This window comes from Pseudonaja textilis, chromosome 1 (assembly GCF_049901715.1).
Source record: "Pseudonaja textilis isolate UNSWEBS1 chromosome 1, rPseTex1.2, whole genome shotgun sequence".
NCBI lineage: Eukaryota > Metazoa > Chordata > Lepidosauria > Squamata > Elapidae > Pseudonaja > Pseudonaja textilis.
Window position 1 is genome coordinate 221,679,925 of NC_141990.1, and position 16,894 is coordinate 221,696,818.

The 16,894-nt window shown below is 41.6% G+C and overlaps 1 protein-coding gene across 3 annotated transcripts in view; it reads right to left on the reverse strand.

Moving 5' to 3' along the window:
* The window catches only part of ABCB6 (ATP binding cassette subfamily B member 6 (LAN blood group)), a 36,837-nt gene extending 20,588 nt beyond the window's left edge, over window positions 1-16,249 (reverse strand). The window contains exons 1-4 of one of the 3 annotated variants that reach the window (XM_026708015.2): window positions 16,101-16,249; window positions 13,324-13,855; window positions 9,485-9,622; window positions 5,056-5,245 (exon numbers count right to left, since the gene is read on the reverse strand). In XM_026708015.2, the coding sequence (XP_026563800.2) occupies window positions 5,056-5,245; window positions 9,485-9,622; window positions 13,324-13,839 (844 nt within the window). In that variant the 5' untranslated portion in view covers window positions 13,840-13,855; window positions 16,101-16,249. Of the gene's footprint in view, window positions 1-5,055; window positions 5,246-9,484; window positions 9,623-13,323; window positions 13,856-15,777 lie in introns of all 3 variants that reach the window. The other 2 variants (XM_087920595.1, XM_087920594.1) reach the window with 2 other exon arrangements.
* Between the last annotated feature and the right edge of the window lie 645 nt (window positions 16,250-16,894).

Below are 16,894 nucleotides of genomic sequence, written 5' to 3' on the forward strand. Positions count from 1 at the left end.
GAAGCCACCTAGATGCAGCTAGAGGTGGGGAAGAGACATTCATCACCAGTCATGGATGGTTAATAGACAGGAAACAGCTTGATGAGTATCAAGTGGCCTCCTACTGGGAGCTCTTCACCTTCATCCCAGCATCATATCCCCAAATTGCTTTGAATTCAAAGCAGCCTCTTTTTTTCCACCCTCTTACCCATGTGTAAAGATCTTCAAAGAGGCCTTTCTTCCAGTGTTGGGATGGAAATAAATATATTATGTTCTGACAGGAAGAAAACAGTGGGAGGGGCCTTCTCTGTTTAAAGCTTTCCTCGAATGAAATATAACCAGCAGCATCCTTTTTTGCTCTTTTGGTGCCCCTATCAAAACACTGCCCGTTTTAAACCTCTGAATCTCCGCCTGACTGCTGGGGAACGCTTGAGTAACTTTAGGTACGCTGCCCTGAGATTGCCCTGGGAGCAGGGAACGCTTGCCCCTCTTGGATTCATTTTCCACACCTGAACAGGCAGCCCAGAACAAAAGTGTCCTATTCTGGGTCAGGTCCTGCTCTCCCCGTGTGGATTTTCCTTTGGCAGTCAAGGGTGCGAGTTTTCTGAACGTCTCCTCAAGCTCATCCAGCCGGAGAGCCTCCAGTGGAATCTCCTTGCTGCCTTTGTTCCCACTTTCAAGGAACCGCGCAGCAACAAAGGTCCCACTCCCAACCCCCTGCTAGGCTGCTGGGAGGCACAAAGGCCCCTTGTTTGTTTGCCGCCAGCGGCACTTTGCTGGGTAATCCTAACTGGCAGGGTGGGTGACCCCATCTGGCAGTGCCCCCTCTTTTGCCTTTCAATCCTTCCACATGGTGGGAAGAGGGGATCAGGAAGAGACTTCTACACACACACACACACACACACACACCCCTTCCATTTCATTGTATTTTGCACATGCTAGGTGATGTTAAAACCACCCTGTTCCCAAACAAAGGTATAAAGTATACTATTTTATATGGAGAAAATGGCGGAGATGGGGGCCATTGACCTTGAAGGAATGTGTGACACTGATTTTTTTAAAACTTAAGATGGTTTTCAGCATGAAGAACCAAGGATGGCAAACAGTGAGTGACCCAAAGCTACAAAGTGAGGCAACACTTTTCAAGCCAGATTTCCTTGAGTAAATTTCAGATTCACATTTCAACTCTCTGTGTCTCTCCATTTCCTGCCCACCTCAGGATATGGCACAAAAGTACATGCCAAATTTCATCCTTAGAAATAGAGACGTTCGATAGGGAGAAAAGTTTGACAGGCCCACCATCCAGGCAGAGGCTTTAATTGTCCTACACTACATGTAACCCTCCTGTGTTTTCCCACCAAAATACTGAATGGGAAACTAACTTCCTCATGACACTTCTCTCTCTCTCTCTCTCTCTCTCTCCACATATAAATCCAGGGATATATTGCACAACACATTACATTAAAATAGTCATTAATAGCAAAGCAGGAGAAACAATTAAATGGAGGACCACAGATTTACAGGACACCCACAAGGAAGCAAACTTTAAATGTAGAATTAAGTACTTGTAAGTGCCCAGAATGTAATCAATGTACAAAACATTGATAACTGTAGGAAAGTCCTCCCACCAGAAATCCAGAAGCTGACATCACTCCAGATCTTTAGGTATACAATGGAGCTTTCAGAAGGATCATTAATTAGGTCTATCACTGGTACATAAATTAATTTTGAGTCATTGAATGAGTCATGATTTAAATGTATTACAAATATATCTGTATTACTGGGATTACTATTTCTTTGAGGGATTTTATATTATACACCACCAGAAGTCCATAAAGTATATGTTGAGTCTAGCAGTATAAAAATGAAGAAATGAAATAATACTATGCATCCCACTGTAACTGCACCTGAATTATAGATTATTGAATTATAGATTAGTAATAGATTACTAATGATAGACTGGTGTAGAATTAATCTACGAACCAAACATTTTCCAAACACATTTCTCTGGCTTGCAAATTTTTAAGAACCGAGATCCTTAATTCTATTCCTGGAAACTGACAGGCAGCTGAATTCCCCAATCCATAATAGTAGTACAAGTGAGTCAAAAGAAACATATTAATTAAAAGGGAAACTGGGTGTGTATATGGAGGATGCTGGTGGCTACTAGCCCTGAGATTTGAAAGCACAAAAATTTCTACCAGAAACCTGTGGATCAACACACATGGGCTACCTATACTCCTTGGTCATTCTATGCGTAGCCCATAATTATCCAGCTCATCTTCACCTGCCAGTTGAATAGAGCGCTCTTTTGCTGCAGTAAAAATCTGTGAGTCTTTGAGAAGCACTGTTAATCCCCAACACCCTGCTAGTGGATACCGATGCAGTGTGCATCGCATCAGAATTGTGACATTCATTATGGATAAACACTGTCACTGGCAGTGTGTTTTATGTAATATTGTTCTACAACAGCTTTAGGTAGAACACCATAAGCAACAACAAGACTGTTAAGAAAATGGGACGAGGCTGAAGTGACCTGCTCAAGAGCACCATTCCCTTTTCCACCTTTCCTATTTGCACATTTGTATGACTGATAAAACAAGTGTACTTACTGGCCCATCATTTGCTGTTGGCAAAGGCAGGAGGCTGAGCAAAATGGATTGCTAGCTTGACTCAGCAGGGATAACCACATTCGTGAGCCCATTGCTGGACAAGTATGAGCTTTAGAATACAGGCTGTCCTCGACTTACAACATTTAGTGATCATTTGGTGCCACTGGAAAAAATGACTTTTGATTGTTTTTCACACTTACAACTGTTGCAGCATCCCCATGGTCCACATGATAAAAATTCAGACGCTTGGCATCAACTCACTTTTATGACGGCTGCAGTGTCCCACAGTCACGAGATCACCTTCTGACAAGCAAAGTCAATGGGGAAGCCTGACTCACTTAACAACCGGATTACTAACGTAACAGTTGCAATGATTAACTTACCTGTTGTAAAAACAGGGCAAACTTCACTTAACAACTGTCTTGCTTAGCAACAGAAATTTTAGGCTCAACTGAGGTCATAAGTCGAGGACTCCCTGTACCAGACAGCTGCATTCAGACAAAGCATGGGCACAGGATCTGGTTAAAATCTGGGCCTGAGGAAGGCAGTGTCCCTGCCTTGAAGCTACTTAACATGTAGGACAGAGCCGTCCTGCTCCCAGATTCCTTCTCATCCAGCCATTTTGTATGCCGTTTACAGTCCCATGCCTCCCGCCTACAGGGATTCTTTTGTAAAGTCTAAAAGTCAGGGCTGAAAGACAGGTCTAGAGTCCATCCCCTCTATTCAAATACCTCTCAATAGCTGCCCTGAATTGGCACTCACAGTGCCCACCAGGGCATGGGAACCTGGCAAACGCCAACAGTATCTACTAACAAAGAGCTAGCATTCCTCTCAGAAATTCAACAGAGACTTAGTCTAGAAGCATGCAGGATGGGAGGTCATAGTGGGGACTCAGGACTGAAGATCTGGTGTGAGAATAGGGAGAGATGTTCGGGAGAATGTAAAAAGCTACTGAATTCACATTGTCCCAGTCAAAAACATTACCTTGATCCCCAGCCCTATAAAATTGTGATCCTGTTACTACCCAAATTATGTGCTGTAATTTTGCAGATAAAGATGCAATTTTCCACCCAGAGATCAAAATGTATATATGAGATGGAGACGCTGGAGATAGAAGAAGGGCAGGGAAATGGGCAGAAAAGGTGGGGATAAGACAAGAGTAGGAAAGTACAAGGTGAAGCCACAGTTTTTCACCAAGGAAGGGCTTCCCTGAAGGGATGAGTCTTGATGAAGAACAAAGATAGAACACAGAAGTGGCAGAACTATCAAGAGTACATTTGCTGGTAGAAATGGTGTGCGCGCACTGTATTCGTTTTTGAATATGTGTGATATTAAGAAATGAGTTCTGCAAAATGTCTCTCTCAACTGCTATTTCTCAACACAAAGGGTATTTTTTATCACATAAAGGAGCACTCGGATCCGATTTTTCCCTCTCAAATCTACAACTGCAAGCACTTTGTTATCCCAATCCATTGCATCACTTTTTGCAGATGTATTGAAGTGCCCCTAAGGGACAAGAGGAACATGTTCGGACACATATAAAGCTCTTTTTCACCATCGATATTTGTCAAGCATTTTGTTGGCAGTCACTCAGGGGAGTGAAGTTGGTTAAGAGCCTCATCAAACATTAGTTTGCAATCCGTGCTTAAAACAAGTGCTTGTTAAGGACTCACAACCTGGAGAGCTTCCAGATGGCTAGGGCTCACTGAAACAAATATCTGTAATTACCAAAAATTTAACAGCTAATACCAAGAAACGGAGCTGGGTTGGTTGTACTTGTCCTTTTCTATGAAAATATTCTGCATTCTGTAAGCAGCTGTGTAAGGGCACCCTCTGCTGGCTAATTTGGAGCACTAAGTAAAATAGAGGGCCTTTCTTACACTGTCATCCTCCCTGCTGTACACTACTTGCAAAACTCTCCCACAGAGAAACCAACCCGCAAACTCGAAGAACAACGTACCTTCACCCGCTATGGCACAATGCAGAAGTGAGCAACCTGAAACCTGTCCCTCTTTGATCCTGATCCTTTCCTGATTATATCACTGAATTTGAGTTTCTTATTATTTTGACATGGGAAACAGACCAAACTAGAAGGGTAAATTGAAAATAGGCTTAGCACAATTATTATAAAACGCAGTGAAGAAAAAAACTCTATGTAACATCTCCGGGGGAATTTTTTTTTTTTCCAATTTGCCCATGTGTGTCACATAGCTCATCTCATTTATACCATCAACCCACTCCTTGTATCTCTTAAACCAGGATTTCTCAAACTCAGCAAGCTTAAAATGTGTGGACTTCAGCTCCCAGAATTCCCTGGCCAATGCCTAAAATTGCTATGATTGAGAAACATTGCATTAAAGCTCCCCACACATCATTAAGTGCAATTCCTGCTTTACAAAAGATTTGACCAGCCCTGCCCTAGAGGCAGCACTACGCCTGCCTGCAAGTCACCCACTCTTCTTACCAATGTGTTTATAGTAGATGGGCACAAAGACATTGATGGCACGCTCCATCCCCATAAGCATCAGACAGAATATCACCATGCCCTGAAGTGGGTAATTCTTCTTTGGCCACATGTATTGTATAAGGATGAGTATTTTCTGGCCCATATCCTTCCATGTGGAAGTGTTCTGCCTGGCATCTGGAAGCAGGGGCTAAAATAAGGAAGAGAAGAGAAATAAGTTAATGGGAAGGGAGGAGATTTGGGGCAGGTTTGCTGGAAATATTTCAGAAGGTTGGCACTTGTTCAATAAGACAGAGACAAGGTCAGGTAAGAAAAGAAAGGGACTTGGAAGGATAAGCATCCCAGACTCACTTTAGATAGTAAGATGGGCGGCATATAAATATAAAAAATAAGGAAAACATAGACTTTTCTCATTAAAAGTCATAGAAAATAGCCTTTCCCATCCTGGTACACTCTCCAGAATGCTGAGGTTGCACTCTCAAAATCCCAGGCCGCAACTTGGTCATCTGGAAAGGAATTCTGGGAGATGTGTCCTCAATTTACATAAGACTAGGAAAAGAAAAAATTAAGAATGACTTTTCACAATCCAGTGATCTTTCAGGTATCTTATTTCAGGGGAAGAAAGAATCCAACTAAGAAAACATAATTAGAAAAAGTCTAGAGGGAAAAAGTTTTATCCAGAGCCATGTTCATGAACCCTGCTAACTAAGAAATTAACATACATATAAGCAGGAAATGAGTTACAGTGAGCCATGGATTCAGAGACTCCTGTGTTTGTTCCTTCTTCCTAGGCAGCCAAGGAGACCCACAAGCCACAATTCATTATCTGGCCCAGAATTGCGGTTGCAATAATCCCTACTTAGTTTGAATAGTTCAACTTTAAAATAAAGTAACTTATTTGAAACTAACCTTTGCTTAATCTTTAATAATTTGCTACTGCAAAAGACAAACCATTAGGGTCTAAAGCAGAGTCTTCTAAACATCTATTTCCAGTTGGGGGAGGGGCACGTGAGCTTAAAGTTTATGAAATCTTCTTCCCTGTGTGTATCGTTGTAAGGCAGTGGAAAAGTAGATAAAGGTTTATAGGTCAGGAGATGCAACGCTGCTTTTATGAGTCCAAGGGCTGCAGTGGGGAGGTATATAATGCAAATAAGCGGGATTAGCTTTTTCCTTGTTTCTGGAGACATTTTTTCTTGTAATTGGGTTATTTTAAAACTATGTTAAGGCCTATTATTACAAGGCTTACGCTACAGCTTTTCACATGGTTCCCTCTGGCCATGGACTGACTTTTCGTCCTTTGATGTCAATTCCAAACATAGCTTTTGACTGTGTCTATTTCCAGATGTGACAGTATGGGGTGGAATCCTTCCTAATCCTGGGAAAGGTCGCCCAGTGGAAGTGGTCACTTTTATGCAGAAGGTCCCAAGCTAAATCTAGTATCTCCAGAGTTAGAACTGACTCTGATCTGAAATCCTGGTGAATTGTTGCCAGTTAGTCTAACAGCGGGGATGTCAAACTCACCTCCTCATGGCAGCGTCACCTGATATATATCGGGACTTTTTTCCCCTTCGCTAAACCGGGCATGGGCATGGCCAGCACATGACACATCTGGCTTGTGGGCCGGGAGTTTGACAGTCCTGGTCTACAGTATGTGAACTAGATGGTCTTACTTTGGTGTAGCAGCTTTCTATGTTTCCACTGTACTGGGACTCTAATAATTTCTCTTTCTCAAGTCATTCTTCAAATGAAATATGGGAATATCTGATCCCTAATATACCAGATCAGCTGTATAGTCACATGTACACATATCCACATATTTGATAGTAAACACCCACACATCACCTGCTATATTTCTAAATATATAAACATTTAAGGATTAGTGTGAGTAATAGATTTGTTATGCCATTAAATCCTCAAAGTATTTCAAAAGTTGCTATATTCATAATGATATACCACATTTATCTTCAGCGTTTTGTTGCAACAAATGCAGTACACCTATCTCACTGAGGTTTTTAAAGTGTACTTTTATACATTAGGAATCATAGAATCATAGAGCTGAACGCGGCCTTGGAGGTCCATCTCACTGCCCAAGGCAGAAGACCTTAGACTATATTAGACAGATGTCGTCCAATCTTTTCTTGAAAACCTCAAGCAACGCAGCACTACAACTCCCGAGGCAAGCTGTTTCACTTATAAATCGTTTTCATTCTCAGGAAATTCCTCCTTATTTCCATATTGGATCTCCCTTTGACGAGCTTCTATCCATTGCCCATAGGTCCTATGGAGAATAAATCAACTCCCTCTTCCATGTGACAGCCTTTCAAGTATTGGAAGACACCTGTCAGATTTCCCCCAAGTCTTCACTTTGTTAGGCTAAACATACCTAGTTCCCTTAGCCATTCATCATGCAATTTAGCTTCCAGACCCCTTATCAACTTTGTTGTCTTCTCTGCCTTCTTTCTAGGGCCTCAGCATCTTTTCTGCATCATGGGGACAAGAACAGGATGCAGTATTCCTAGTGGAGTGTAGAGCAGTACTAACAGTGTCTGTGCCCTTGATGCTATCCCTCTGCGTAGCTTAGGAATGGGTTTGCTTTTCTGGGAGCTGCCGCACATGGTTAGTTCATATTAAGTGGTAGTCCATCAGGACTAATTAGGATATTTTTATATAAAACTATATAAAATATTTGACCTGTAATCAATTAGATGCCCTGGAAAGCTAAAACAGGACATAATGATTATTCTTGCTCTAGATAACTATGAAGTAGCAATACAGCAATACTACTTGCAGGTTTCATAGAAACAATAACAGGGAACAGCAGTTGGTGGTTGAGTTGCTGCTGGATTTCAAGTCTCACAATCTCTAAGCACTGGTCTATATTATAATAAGGTCTAGGTCTAAAAGTCCTTATCTAATGATAATAATAACAACAACATAATAAAATATATTAGTGATACATTTTTAAATGTTCAGTTGACTGAGTTTCATGTTTAATGAATAAAAGAGATAATAATAATAATAAATAACAGCATTATACTCTTCAGAGAGAGTCTCATAATACCTTTCAATTTGTTCTACAAATATTATAAGGACGAAACTAGAACATGTATCTATTTTTAAAGCATGTTTTATCATATTATTATTATGTTAGCATATTAAAATATGCTTATTAACACTTGTTAATCTGTAACACATACTTTAAAATAGTGTGCGTATGTGGAAGAGAGGAATGATCCATCTCCTTCCCAACCATATCTTAGCACCTTTAAACATTTTTTTCATAATCTAACACACATGACTAGAAGTCAATTATGTGGGAGTAAATAGTTTCAAAATATCTGAGCATATCAAGGGATAGAGACCAAACCCCTATCTGGCTTCTTTCAAGGAGGCATTTATTGATATGAAACTTAGATATCACACTACTTCAAATTCTGTAGAAAAATAGCCATTTATTAGATAGACATATGTATTACAAACATAGTACTCATATTTCCTACAGAGTCTTGAGCATCTGCAAGCATTATTTCAGCCTTTTCTCATTAAGCCTGGTTAGTTTCTGAATAGCATGTACAAAGAGCTGCTGGTAGATTAACTACCAGTTTGACTCAAAGCCACTGGATTAGCCTCATAGTATGTTCATGTTGTAACAACTGTACATTTTTCCTTTATTCTTCTTTCTCTTTAAAGTCTGGGCATCTTTGATAATAGAGTACAATAACAGAGGCTCCTGTAGAGCTGAATGATCTTGAGAAATTCAGCAGGAGCGGCTCCATCACTGGTTATCTGATTTGGTATGCTCACAGTAAGGGATTAATTTATTTTTATTGTTACAAATCCTGAGTTAAAGTCCCTGGGCTTTCTACAGTGGTATAAGGCTGAAAAAAAACCACACCTTTTCATCAAGCTTTCTTTTGCTTTTCAGAGTTTTAGTCAGAAGTTCTCATTGCTTGAGTCAGTTTTAGCTGAATTTTGGATTTTTGGCATATCAAGCAGCTGCCTATTTACTAGGTTGGGAGCATTTGGGTTCAAGTAAAAGCTCTTAGTACATAAAAAAATAATCTAATCCCAATCCTATCTCCAATCGAGATCAGCAACCTGGCAACCAGGAATGGGAATCCTCCAGATGCATTGAACTAAACTCTCATAAAACCCATCAATGTAGTGAAGAGTATGATGGGACCTGGCAAGATTTTCTATGACAAGTCCCTTGCCATTTTCTGAGTGATACCTCCCTCTCACCACCTATTGCTGGCAGATGGCGTGGGGTGGGGGAGAATAAAGGTAGTTAGCATATTGATAATAGCTACTTTAAAGAGTTGCTGAAAGGAGCTACATTTGGGCCCCACAAGCTCTGAAGCACTTCTCTTCAAATAAATTTTTTAAAAAAACAGCAAGATTTATCTTGGATAGAGGAAAAGAAACTCACCTCGTTGATTTCCACATCACGCTCATCTTCATTGATTAAAAGCATGTATGGTTTTCGGGGCAGCCCTGGGGCCTTGATCCCCAAAACGAAGAGGGTGAAGGTACTGATGTAACGCAGGAACCACAGGCTGAATTGGACCTGGGGGGGAGTGGATTCAGGTCAGTGGCACCCTTCAGCAAGAGCTCCCCTTGTTCCTGCCCACCCCTCCAATGGCTACAAACCAGTAGGCAGCACTTCTTCTCCAACGCCCGATTCCAACGTCAAACGGAGGAGAAGCTGGCATTTCACTGGCTAAACATACACACTAAACGCGCTCGATCAAAGATTGGTCCACCAAAACGATGGTCAAAACATTGAAAACACTAGTTTATGAATACTGTAGCCAAGAAGAGAGAGAACTCCGTCAATTACAAAAAGGCTCCACATTTCCCTTTTTTTTTGTAGCAAATCCCAGAGACAGTCCCTCCCAGTAGTTTTAGGGAGCGTTTAGTGGTAATCCTGACACCCCCCCGCCCCCAAGGCACTGATTCCACTACCTGGGGGAAGGTACTTCCTGTTGCTCCTTCACGCCTCTTCCTGTCCCGTGAGGCCTGCAAGTGCAGCACAGGAGCCCTCAGTCATGTGACTGAGCTGGCAAGGCAAGAGAAGGGATCAGGGCCAGGAGAAGCTAGCATTTAAATGTGGGCTATTAAACAGATGGGAGATGAGTCTTCGGGGACCATCTCACTGACAGTTTGCTCTCCAGGGACAATCTGAACAAGCCAAGCATTGTTACTGCTACTTCTCCTCAGATGCCACTTATGTTTTGGCATTCTTAACCTTCAGTGAGCACATATTCTTTGTTCCAGAAATCTGTCCTTTAGATAGCATAGTAAGTATAGTATAGTAAGTATTGTATAGTATTAGTATTAGTTTTAGTATTAGTATAGGAATAGAATAGAATAGAATAGAATAGAATAGAATAGAATAGAATAGAATAGAATAGAATAGAATAGAACAGAATAGAATAGGCGGGAAGGGACCTTGGAGGTCTACTAGTCTAGTCCCCTGCTCATTTATTTAATTATATATTCCCTCAGTGTCGCTCTTGAATTTTCCTTTGGAAAGCAAAGCTATAAATGATTGTATTTGTCCTTATGAATCATTTTCAGGCTTCTCCCCCACCTTTTTCAGGTTTGTTTTCAATTTTTTCCAAGAAAATAGGGTCACTTACTTTAACTTTATACAATATGCAAAGGGATAAGAAACCAACAGCTGCTACTCCAGCTCTTGCCACACCTTATACAGGTAGTCCTCGACTTACAACTGCAATTGAGCCCAACACTTATATCGCTGGGTGAGAAATTTGTTAAGTGAGCTTTGTCCCATTTTAGGATGTTTCTTGCCACATTTGTTAAGTGAATCACTGCAGTTGTTAAGTTAGTAACATGGTTATTAAGTGAATCTGGCTTCCCCGTTGACTTTGCTAGTCGGAAGGTAGCAAAATGTGATCACATGACCCAGGGACATTGCATCCGTCATAATCCGTCAATCTGTCAAATATGAAGCAGTTTTCAAGCATCTGAATTTAAATCATGTGACCATGGGATTCTGCAACACTGCAACAGTCATAAGTGTGAAAAAGCATCATGTCACTTTTTTCAGTGCTTCAAATGATCACTAAACAAACTGTTGTAAGTTGAGGACTACCTGTAAATTTACGTGGGGACCCATCAGTGATAGTTACATCCAAGTTCCGACTTTTAAGGTGATTGTATAAACTGGCAGTGTATTGGCATATCTGACTACTCAGAGAAACAAACCTGAAGTTGGGCTGTAGTAGTACTGTAATTCAGATAGGTAGCTTAGTAACAAATGCAAATTAGAAGACCCTGTGACCTTCCAGACATTTTTGAATTCCAACTCCCCATTATCTCTGATAAGCAATAAGCATTTAAACTTATATACCACTTTACAGTGCTTTTACAGCCCTCTCGAAGTGGTTTACAGAGTCAGCATATTGCCCCCAACAATTTTGGGTCCTCATTTTACCCATCTCAGAAGGATTGAAGTCTGAGGCAACCTTGAGCCTGGTGAGATTTGAACTGTCAAATTGCAGTCAGCTGGCAGTCTGCAGAAGTAGCCTGCAGTACTGCACTCTAACCACTGAGCCACCATGGCTCATTGCTATAAATGCTATAAAGTATAGAGAGCCACACTATGAACCCAACATAAACCCAATACCATTTATTCTGATGTGCAGTAAAGAGTTGCGGGCCACAAACATGGGAAGGAAGTGATGGGAAACTCATTAATAAACTAATAAACCAGTAAATCGTCTGCACTACAGATGGAATTACATTCTGTCTTGTTTTTCAAGTTTTAGGTCCAGGCAAACTGATCTTCAGAGATCAGAGAGATGCCCTTTTGTCTCATGATGTTCCTAGAGAGGAGAAGAGGAAGCAAGCCTTCAACTCTTGTACATTCTTGCCAGAACAAAGAAATGAGAATTCAGCTTGTGGCTAGACCTGCTTGGTAAGGGAATATGCATAATATCTCTATTATCAACATTTAAACAGAAAGTGATTTGCCCTCCTTGCCCTCATGTGAAACTGTTAAGTAATGATGATTAAGCAACAATGATTCAGCAAAAACATGCTGTCCTGAGGAAAACGAAGACGAAAAAAGAAATAAGCAAGAGCTTGCGCCACGGGCAACTTCTGGCAGATTCATTCAATGCTAGCTCATCTCCTTCTTTATTTTCTATAAAATTTCAGCCTATTAATAAATCTCCTATAAGTCTCAAACTTAAACATCTCTGATATAGGATATCTTCAATTGCATGGCAAGTCAAAAGTCTCCACTAGGTGAAAAAAACACCTTATTTCCCTCCCATATTAATTGTAATACAATTAAAATACACACCAAAGTTGACATTTGTATTGCGGACAATAGCTTCATATATACAGGACATAGTATCACCATGTCTTAATTCAACATGTGTCTGTAACAAATCATTTCTAATTTGTCTGTCTTCATTAGACCTTCAAAGTTATAAAGCCTTGTCTATTATAAATATGGCAGGATCTAGAAAGGATCAAACGAAGCTCAAGTAAGCAACACATTATTGACTAAAAAAACTCTCTACTTTCAAAATAGATTACTGATATTTGTTCAATATAATTGATTTTCATAACTTAGTGCTGCACATGAAATTTATTTTCTGCTTACTAACATGAACTATGATGGTTCATATATAAAGGTAAGGTAAAGGCTCCTTTCGCACATATGTGCTAGTTGTTTCCGGCTCTAGGGGCGGTGCTCATCTCCGTTACAAAGCCCAAGAGCCAGCACTGTCCGAAGATGTCTCCATGGTCATGTGGCCGGCATGACTAAATGGTGAAGGCGTGCAAAACTCTGTTACCTTCCCACCAAAGTGGTCCCTATTTTTCTACGTGCATTTTTACATGCTTTCAAACTGCTAGGTTGGCAGAAGCTGGGACAAGTAACAGAAACTCACTCCGTTACGTATTGCTAGGGATTTGAAGCGCTGAATTGCCGACCTTTCTGATCAACAAGCTCAGCATCTTAACCACTGAGCTACCTGTGTTCATATATACTGAGTCACAACTTGAGCCATGATTTGTTGAAAAGGCCTTAGATACATAAGGCTGAGTTATAAATTGATAGTAGAAAACAAGTTTTCCAAGATGAACAGCTTCCAACAACACTCTGGCACTAAATCCTGCTGTACACCATGCTGTACAAGACACAGAAATTAGCTTTCCTTACTGCCAGGGAAACTGCATCATCTTCCTATGCCATATCATCCCCATGATTTTATCACTGACCCATCCTACCTTTTGGTTAGTGTCTTTTAATTCCCACCACCAAAGTGGGCTGTTCCATGAAATGAAGGCCAAATTCTCAGAAGAAAAAGCTAGAGCCCAGTAGAGGAGAAGGATTGCTCCATGGCCTCTGATCCGATCCTGCACCATCACCCTGGTGCGTTCCAGATGCAGCAGCCCAATCGAGGTAGCCCAGCTAATGGCTGACAAGCAAACATTCAGCACCATGTATCCATAAAGTTCTTGGGAGCCCACCACCTGCCACAGGAAAGTGCAGAAGGGCATCAGGGCAAGAAGTAGAGAGACTAGGATTTGGGTATAGTACAGGCGGGAGCGAGGGATATACTTTGGTTCCATAGTGCGGCTGAACTGAACATAACAGGTATACTGTAGAGCACCCAGTAAGAGACAGACGCTGAGTAGCACTGCAGGGACCAGTGTGAAGTAGAAGCAGGGGGACAATCCCTCTTGGGTCCATGCTTGTGCCAGGGACTCATTTCCCTCACAATAGCTGTGTAACACCACCATCTTGCTGGGTGAGAAACTGTGGAGACACCAATAAAAAAAACAGAAGAAGAAATAAGTTTAGACACATTACATAGAACTTCAACCCCACTGATATAACAAGTTATTCACATTACAGATTCACAATGTAGATGTGAATATTTATTTCATTTATTCAGTTTATATACCACCCACTTCCCAAGAGTCCAGGTAGTTTACAATCATAGAACTAAAAACATAATAAAATGATAATTTAAAAAAAAAATCCCGCAGCAACTTCCAACAAAAAAAGGGGCAGCAGACCAGCCACCCTAAAACCACACCTTTGGCATAGCAAGGGTATCAACTCTGTGTTTACATTTGTTTTAGATGTTATTTTTATATCATTATCAAGTATAGGTATTCTATATGTATTAGCAACACTGAAATTATCCTACTTCACACAATTTATGAGAAGACCTAGTTCTTTGGAAAAGGCTGTAATGCTCGAAAGCTGAAAAGAAAAGAAAAAAGGGATGACCAGAAGCAAAGTTGTATGGATTCAGCTCCAACAGCGATGAGTGCCTACTGAAAGACCTGGAGGGCCCGGTTAGGGACAGATCATCGTCCATGCTGTTGCTAAAAGTTGACACTGACTTGATCACACATAATATCATGTTATGTGTATGATCCCCAACTTGTAATAGAGGCCAAGCTACTGTGATTGCTCCTATTTTTGTAGTCTCAACATATGTGGTGAACACCTGCTGGACAAAACTTCTGGGAACTGCAGAAAGTGCTTTTGTTATTGAAGAGGAAAGAAATATCCTGAATAAACCTATCTGAGTGTTGCTCTATGTGTCTGTGTGTGTGTCTGTGTGTGTGTGTATGTATATATGTATGTATATATATATATTTGTTGTCTTAAGTTTTCGCGGGTACTTACATGTATGGTATTCAGCTTTGTTCGGGTATTTTTCCACGTCATTGTAGTTGTGCTTTTAAAGTTGATGGCAGATGAGATTCTGCCGAAATGTTGCTACAACTTTAAAAGCACAACTACAATGACGTGGGAAAATACCCAAACAAAGCTGAACACCATACATGTAAGTACCTGCAAAAACTTAAGAAAACACACACACACACACACACACACACACACACACATATATATATATATACACACATACATATATATACATACATACATATACATACATACACACACACACACACACACACATAAAGCAACAACCAAATAGGTTTATTAAGGAGATATTCTTTTGACTTTTCATGAAGCTAGATTTTCCATTGCCTGAATTTCTTGCCCAATTAGGATTCTCCTGCTTTCCTGGAATACCATCTTTTTAAGAGTCAGGAACAGATCTCTACTTCTGCTCACAAGACTGACATTTGCAATCCAGGGTTTGCTTCTCCTCCTTTATTTCCCTCTGTACTTAATAGTACGGGATATTTAAATGGTACTTGAATGTTATGTTGTTATGCCTACATTTTGGGGGTGGGGGTGGGGGGGCAGTTTATAGGCAAGGTGCAGACCAGTGCTTTGCAATTTTCCTCAAGGCCATCTCCAAAACAAGTATCAGCTGTTTTTCCAAGGCCTGTAAACTTTCACAGAGAAAATGGAAACTCGACCAAGGACGCTCCCGGGAGTTCAAGGCTAACAGCGGGAGCTCCAACCCAGGCCACGTGGGTTATGGTGACAGACCCAGGACTCCAAAACATGCCCGATCCCCCGCACCCCGCCGAATTCCACTAATGCTGCAAACAGCCCTTTGCCCAGTGTTTTCAATCCAGTCCGATGCTCTTGCACTGGATTAAGGGAAAAACAATAAAACCGGGGTACTAGGTGGGAGCAAAGGAAAACGGCCAGGAGGCTCTTGCATCCTTAGGGCAGCGATGCTTGGTTCGGCTCGCGACCTCCCATCGTCCGCAGCCATCACGGCCAATTGCACTCCGACCTACCTGAAAGTAACTCTAAACCGATCTATACCTTGTGCGGGTCTTGGAAGAAGCAAGTCCTGGCCGGGTTCTGAACAAAAACCAACCCAGGTAATAACGTGCTGAGAATCGGAGGTGAGGATCTTGGGTCACCCTTTACAGGTGGAAACGTTGCCCAACCCCGCACCCCCGCCTTTCCCCGTGCGATCCCGCAGACTGGGGTTGCGCGTCTCCGGGCGCAGGAAGGATTTGGCGAGCGCTCCGCAGAGAAGCGACTCTTGACCCCTTCACCTCGCCCACGTCCTGCTTGCCGGGACAGGGACTCAGGCGCTGCTGCTTTAACTTACCCGGCCCCAAAGATTTTCAAACGCCCTGCCGGGTAACGTCCACACTTGCTTGCACGAGTGACTGCAGCCCGGCGCAGCGCGTCTCCGTAGCGCAGCAGAAGCCGCGGCAGGCTGCGCGGGCTCCACCGGGCCTAAAACCCCGCCCATGTCCAGTACTGTACTTACTAGCAGACTTCCCCCGGGTCCTAGCTGACGCGTCTTTTCTTCTCAAACAAACTACTAAATCTGAGTTTCCCGCGGACTGTTTGTTATATTTCTGTCTGAAAATGAGTGGTCGGGAGAAGCCGTGAAAGTAGCTTCTCTCCTCAATTTTAATAATGGACTTATTCCTGCCCCCTTCTCGTTGCTCCATAATAATAATAAAAAAGAACCCATGTCAAATATCTAAAAAGCAGTTCGGTTATAATGATCTGAGTGCAGCACTATTTACAGAAAAGTAGAGCATGAGTTACACTGAACTCAGGATTTAGTTGATAAACATATGCTGCTGTGAATGTTTAGTTTATGTCATAAAGTAAACATTCATAGCAGCACCAGTTTCAACTATGGAAACATGTGACCTTGAGTTCAAGGAGGCTGTGAAGGTAAAATGGGATTTACGCCCAGCCTGGCAGGCTGAGATCATTGGCGAGGAATGGAAGTATTAATGTGATTCATGCCCAACTATCTACTGTTCATTACTTAACTAAGCCAAGGACCCAGTTTCAGCTCTGAAACACTAATGAAATGAAGGTGTATATTTTAACAGATAGAGAGAGTAAGGATACTAATATGTGGGCCGCAGATAGGGATGA